This window comes from Eurypyga helias, unplaced genomic scaffold (assembly GCF_000690775.1).
Source record: "Eurypyga helias isolate BGI_N326 unplaced genomic scaffold, ASM69077v1 scaffold43788, whole genome shotgun sequence".
Taxonomy (NCBI): Eukaryota; Metazoa; Chordata; class Aves; order Eurypygiformes; family Eurypygidae; genus Eurypyga; species Eurypyga helias.
This window is the reverse complement of record NW_010265800.1, coordinates 1-6,956: the sequence shown is the minus strand read 5'-3', so window position 1 is coordinate 6,956 and position 6,956 is coordinate 1. Positions and strand designations below refer to the sequence as shown.

At 41.3% G+C, this 6,956-nt stretch overlaps 1 protein-coding gene across 1 annotated transcript; it reads left to right on the top strand.

The window, feature by feature from the left end:
• Positions 1–6: 6 nt before the first annotated feature.
• DR1 (down-regulator of transcription 1, TBP-binding (negative cofactor 2)) lies at positions 7–5,728 on the top strand (the record flags this gene model as incomplete). The annotated part of the gene is made up of 2 exons (XM_010156863.1): positions 7–213; positions 5,536–5,728. Coding segments are annotated over exons 1-2 (353 nt in total), but the record flags the coding sequence as incomplete, so codon positions are not given.
• Between the last annotated feature and the right edge of the window lie 1,228 nt (positions 5,729–6,956).

Below are 6,956 nucleotides of genomic sequence, written 5' to 3'. Positions count from 1 at the left end.
CGTCGTCGGGCAACGACGACGACCTGACCATCCCCAGGGCTGCCATCAACAAGATGATCAAAGAAACGCTCCCCAACGTTCGCGTGGCAAACGATGCCCGGGAGCTGGTGGTAAACTGCTGCACTGAATTCATCCACCTCATCTCCTCCGAGGCCAACGAGATCTGCAACAAATCGGAGAAGAAGACCATCTCCCCAGAGCATGTCATACAGGGTGAGCTGCGGGAGGCGGTGTGCTCCTGCCCGCTACGTCACGGCTCCTTCACGCGTTGGGCGGCTTCTGCCCCGGTGCGGCTTTCTCCTCTCTGATTGTGTAGAACCTTGTGGCTTCTTGACCTTCTCCTTGGGGCTGTGTAAAAGACAAAAGGCAGGGAGGGGTCTCTGAAGGGTCTAGAGGAAGAGGATGGGCTGTCTGGCGTGTCAGTGTGATGGCAAGGGAAGGGGCTCGAGCGTGCCTGGGGCCGGCTCTCGTGGTTCAGAGCACTCAGTGATGCCTTGAGTGAAGTCACCAGTCGGTTCTTTCGTACCTGCTTTGTCGGATGCTTGTGCAGATTTCTTTTACAGCACGCTCTAAGATCCGGAACTTATTGAATGCCTTTCTAATTGGAGACTAACAAAAGATGGGTGACTGAGTATGTGGGGGCCTCGAGCGTGCCTGGGGCCGGCTCTCGTGGTTCAGAGCACTCAGTGATGCCTTGAGTGAAGTCACCAGTCGGTTCTTTCGTACCTGCTTTGTCGGATGCTTGTGCAGATTTCTTTTACAGCACGCTCTAAGATCCGGAACTTATTGAATGCCTTTCTAATTGGAGACTAACAAAAGATGGGTGACTGAGTATGTGGGGGCCAGGCTTTAATTAAGAGGCGTCCTGTCTGGGTCCTGTAAGGACTTAAAATATTCCTATAGGGCATTCCATAGAGCCCGATTGTTTAAAATTTAAATTTTTGTATCTGTTGTAGAAAGTAGTCAAGCATGACCTATGCTCTTGCATCTTTTTCTGCTGTTGACTTCCACTTCCCCTGGCTGAAGAAAAGGAGAGTTCTGTCTCTCACTTGCTTTTCTTTAAATCCTGCTATAAACAGGGAGTTTCCCTGCCTCATCCTTAAGTTTGCAACAGGCGTCTTTGTGGTTGTCTGGATTATGAACAGCAAAAGAAAATATGTTGTGTGTATGAGGTTTAATACTACATAAAGTATACATAAACTTGAAAAGTTTAGCAAGACAACTCCATCGCAGAAGCTTAGGATGTAAGTAAAACTTGTGCTTGCATGTGGAAGCACACTTTGGGTGTGATGCTGCTAAATACATGGATAGTTTCTTCAAGGGACCACCAAAGCGTTTGAGCTCAGTTCTTGACACAGGAACAGACATGATCTTTAAGGCTGAGGACAATAAAGAGTTCATGTATGAAAGGATTTCTTGCCTGGTGGTCCTTAGAAAAGATTTCACCTATTGCTGCCCGAGGGTTTGTCTGAGTTTTTGGGGAAGAAATGGAAACCAAAGTATGTGTGTATCATCACGGGTCCCAAACCAAGTATTTTGCTGGGTTCTAGGTCGTCTTGTTACCAGATTTTAGTTGGGAAAAAATGACTTGAAAACTAGATGCGTATCTCTTAGTAAAATATCGCTAAGGAAAACTTTGGAGATGTATCCATTTTTGTAATGCTCCTGAAATGGAAGGAGTAGTTCTTGGTTCTTCTGCTGTTCTTATCTCTAGGGAGGTGTATGTGCTATCGGCTGCTTCCAGGTGCTGCTCAACTGGCAGAAGTTCCCTCTGTGAGTGAGGTATGAGGATTTAGATGGCTGGCTTTGGAAACCATGGTTATGTGTATACAGGTACAGCGTTTCAGCACTGTCATCCCTCTTCCTACGCTCTAGATGCTGGCTAGTGCACTGCCTCTTGGGATAGCTCCATGACAGTGATGCTAACCAATTAAGTAATTTTGGGTGTCTTCTTCCTTTTGGGTGCTTTAATCAGTTCCTTTAGAAGTAAAATGAGGGTGATGGCCGTGGGGTCACACCTGGTCCAGTCTAAACTCGGGCCTTTTTGTCCCCTCTCTGGAGCTAGATTAGGCACCTGCTGATCCAGCTGACCCTGCTGCTTTTTGAGAATCTAGGGGGGAGCACGGTTTTCTGCCAGGTGAGTTTGCTGATCTGACTGTGCCTGTAAACAGGAAGTTGCTAGTTTGGGAGCAGGAAGGGCATTTCACGGGGAGGAGGAAGGCAAGAGAGGCTGCAGTCGGTGACACCCTGCTGTTGGAGCGTAGTAGAGGTGATGTGAAACTGCTCTTGGTGGCTGTACTTCTGTGGGTGGCAGCCGTGGTGCCTCAGGCACCCCTCCCTTTGCCGCACTAGTCCAAGTGCTTGTGTGGCCGCCCGCAGAGGTCGAACTCTTTCCACCTACCGCCATACTTGGGTAGATCTGGAGTCCCCGCCGTCGCACTGTGCGGTAGCACACTTGACGGGCACCGTGCGGCCAGCAGCACGGGAAGGAAAGCTGCGTGCATCCCAGGAGAGGCAGTTCTGCTCAGGCTATGCCAAGCACTTGCTGCTTGCCATAGCACACAAAGCAGCTTCCCTGGGGAGTACCCAAAGGCATCGAGGCTGCTTAATATTCGTAAGTGGAGATAGTCTCTGCGTTTATTGTTGAATCATACTGTCAGGAACCCGGTGATGAGCCTGAGACTCTAATAAAGCAAATGAATATCCTTCCACCCTGGCACAGAAAACAGCTTCATTTGAGAGTTATGTGAGGTGTGATGAAGCAGCCTTTTAATGACAAATTAAACTTCCGTTGAATTCTGAAAATGGCAAGGTGTTAAATCAGCATTTTCTATGAAGCTGATTACTTGGTCTATGTGGAACTGTTGTGCAGTAAGGTAGGCTGTGGGTTGATGGTAAGTCCTGTAGCTTCTTTTCATGGACTGTTAGGATAGTGATTACATTAGCATTTAATGTTAAAAAATCCAAACAACTGTCAGTGTTTGGGAATTTACTTTGGGAATAATTTTTCTTTGAAAAACTTGGATATGAATGACCTGATTATGTAAAAAAACCAAATGTAGAACTAATTATGTTCTAATATTAGAACTGAGTAATCTGAGATCTGCATCTTCATACAGTCTTTAAGACTGTGAGGAAACGGGAAAGGATAGTGGTGATCTGGCATTTGTAAATGAGAAGTTCCCTGCTCTTCCTTCCCTACCCTGTCCCCCTCAAAAAACCTGTGTTTTGGGATTTAGTTGTTCATTGTGATCATTCTGACCGCAGTCATCTGGGTAGACACGTGGATTTGGACTCGAGGAATAGAAAGACTGAGTTTGGGTGGAACGGTAGCTCTGCTGAAGTAGCAATCACTTGTCCCACACTTTAGCACCGTGCTGGTATGTAGGGATTCGTATTCCTGCCACGCATGTGCTCTGTAAAGCCTTGGTGTGTTTCAGCAAGGTAGTGTTCTGAAGTTGTTTCACAGCCAGCGGAGTTTTGGTACGCATGACCTATGGTGGATATATAGTTCTTTGTAGCTTTGTGATGATCAGTGGTTGCACAGCTCTGTCTTGGTTATATCGCACGTTTTATTTTGATTTTTTTTTTTGGTGCTATATTCAATACATAACTAAGTTCTTTCCATTCATTTACTTTCTCTTAAGGGATATTTAACATTTCTGTAAAAACAAGTCTTGCTGTTGACTTCAGATGGGGCAGGTGTTCAGGTCCTGTGGCAGCAGTTTGCCAGCCCTGATCACTGTGGGTGTTCATTTTACGAACACCTGTGTATTTGCGATGATGTTTTGGCGTAGTGATGTTGGATGTGCAGTTTGTAAAGTTTTTTACTTCAGTTTAAAAAAAATGTAATTTTTGATAGTTTACTTTATATACTGATGACATTTTTAAATTGAATGAGTTCTTAAATATTTCTAGATTGCTTAGCTAACCAGTTCTGGACCATGAAACATGGATTTGCCTCCTGCCTGCTGCGGTTGGCTTGAACAAGTTTCTGAAGGTTTTTGGTAATTCTTGTAGAATCTGTGGGCTAATTGCAAAAAGTTTCCAGTGTCTGTGTGTGGGCTGAGGCTGAACTGACATACTGTCTCTGAAGTAATTTGATGATCTCAGTTTGTCTTCCAACTTTATTTTTAAGAAACAGGTATTATGTAAATTTATTTGCCAAATGGTATCTGTTAGAGGAATGGGTAGTCCTGCAGGACTAGACAGCTGTGCTGTGCTGCCCTGTTGAAGACTGTCTATTAATTGTCTCCTTGAGCACTGTTTGGAAGCTGAAAACTTAGAGAAAGCCTTTGAGTTATTTTTCAGCTGTATGGTACAATGGCATGCTGCCCTAATTAAGGGTAGGGGAAGGTTGCTTACGAAAGTAATGGTAGAATATAGTCTGAGTTAATGTAACTAACACCTTGTTATAAAGATGTTGAGTGCTGTTGTGCAGTTTTAGTGCTATTTCTTGGATAACTTGTGAAATGAGGTTGAAATAAAGTAAGATAAAGGATAAACCAACTATCATTCTGTAAAGAAAACTGATTTATGTAAATGCTGGAAATGAAACAGGTGTTCTATTCTAAACAGATTTGTTCTAAACAGATTTGTTTCTAGTATAACTGGTGTTTATGGTTACAGAATATGCTAGAGATATTCCACTCTGAGGGTGTGGGTATGTGTAGAGGCCTGTCAGTAAATGGTGAATCAGGAAGCAATGTGTACCATGTGTCACGTGTTCTACCTGGGTTTTTATAATCCTTGTTATTTTGCATTCTTTTGAAAAACCACTCTCATGGGATATAGCTTCATTTCATGTTTCTTTGGGCAGATAAGAGGGCAAGATTTTAGTTTCTGAATACATTTTCATGTGGAGATAGATAAAAGGGTTTCTGTTGAGAAATAAAACAGTGAAGAGTTCCTACATAATTTTATGTAACTTTATACGTGAGCTATGTATTTTTACATTTTTTTCTCTCAATACCTAAATTCGTATGTCAAGTTCCAAAAGCTAAAATCTAAAGGCCTACATTTAATTATTTCTGCCTTAATGAAGGATTTGTGATTATTTTGCATGCATTGTTTTTGCTGTTATAGGTTGCTAATTTACCTTCTCGTGAAGACTTGTAACAAAACTGGAAAGGCAGAATTCCTGAGATTAAAGATTACAATTCAGATAGGAAAGAGATAATTGTATAAATTCTGCTTGATACTGATATGTAGAAGGTGGGAGTAAGATGCCTTTTGAAGGATAATGCCTATCTCTAGCAACATGTATCTGAAAGTCCTCAATCCGCTGCAAGTGTAGGCTTTTTTGGTTGTACTTGACTAACCTTAATTTTTCTAGCCTGAAAACATGCCCTCCTAAATGGCATAGGAGAAGAGACAGGGAAAATAGCTGTTGGATCTTCTTATGAACACCGATTATTATCACTGGATGACAGAGAAGTGATCAAACCTTTTACTTTTTTTTTATCTTATAAACAAATTGATTTCTATTACGAGAAGCTTTGTAAAAGATGAACAATGTGTTTTCTTTCTTTCTAGCACTAGAAAGTTTGGGGTTTGGCTCCTATATCAGTGAAGTAAAAGAAGTCTTACAAGAATGCAAAACAGTAGCACTAAAGAGAAGAAAGGCAAGCTCACGCTTGGAGAACCTTGGCATTCCGGAAGAGGAGCTTCTAAGACAGCAACAGGAATTATTTGCAAAAGTGAGTGAAGCAATACTTGTATTGATGAGGTTTGAATAATTAATGCTGCAGATCTAGTCTAGTGCCATGAAAACATATGCACACCTCAAGAAGGAAGAATTCACCCTTCCTTGTGAATTGCCATGGCATCTAAGATGCTGTTGAACTTGGCCTGTTTGCACTGGGGAAAGTAAAGTCAACAAATAAGATGCTTCTACTTGTTACTTCCGTGATTTGACATACAGGACTTTGTATACACAAACAAATTCTACACTCTAGGTTTTAAAAGAATGTCTTTCTGCTGCTACCTAGTTATTTCCATTCTACTGTAGAGAATTCATTATGAATTACTTGACTGAGGAAGTAAAATTGCCAGTTTTGATGCATTGAAAAGTGAAAATGTCTTTTCTGTTTCTGGCCATCAGAGCACAAATGTTATTTCTTAGGCTTTGAAAGAAACATTTAATTGTTCAAATTTTCTAATTCATTCCTTCTCATCTTTGGTTACTCTTGGCAAGACTCTAATTGAGTGAATTCATGCATAAATTTTTAAAGAGGCGATTCAGGCATAGGAAAAGCATTTGTCTGCAAACATTGTGCGCACACACACATTCTCCTTTATCCCAGCCATTTCCCCTCCCAGCTTTCCCAGATAGTTTGTGGACATGTCCAGGTTTAAATGGCTAAAAGCCAATTTTATTTATCTTTCTACACCATCTTTCTCTCTACTATTCTCTCAGTTTGACAAGACGACCATTCTCTAAAGTAAGTGATGTGAAAATGATCTTGGGTTTCTCTTTATTTGTACCCAAGGCATGACTCTTATTTTCTCAGATGGCTTTTTTCAATTTCCTCTGGTGAAAAAGCTTACTCAGTTATGTGTTATGTCTGATTACTGCAACCTTCACTCCCCTTTGCTATACTTGTATCTTGCTGAAACAATTAATAACTTATTTTTCATAATACAACATGACAACTATTTTAATTGCATAATGAAATTTATTTAAAATTTCAGTATACCCCATAGCTATTGTCAGCATGCAGTGATCTAGTTATGATAAATTCATATATGCCTAACTTTTGTTTGACTGTACTAACATTAGAAAGATCAGTATGGCTGCTTCTGGGTTAAGGGTGAGATTTACAAATAATAGTTATTTTGATAGCTGTTTTTTACTTACTGTTTTATTCTAGTAACTTAGCATGGTATACAAAATAAAAAATCAGCAAATAGAATCCTAGAATGGTTTAGTTTGGCAGGGACCTTAAACACCATCT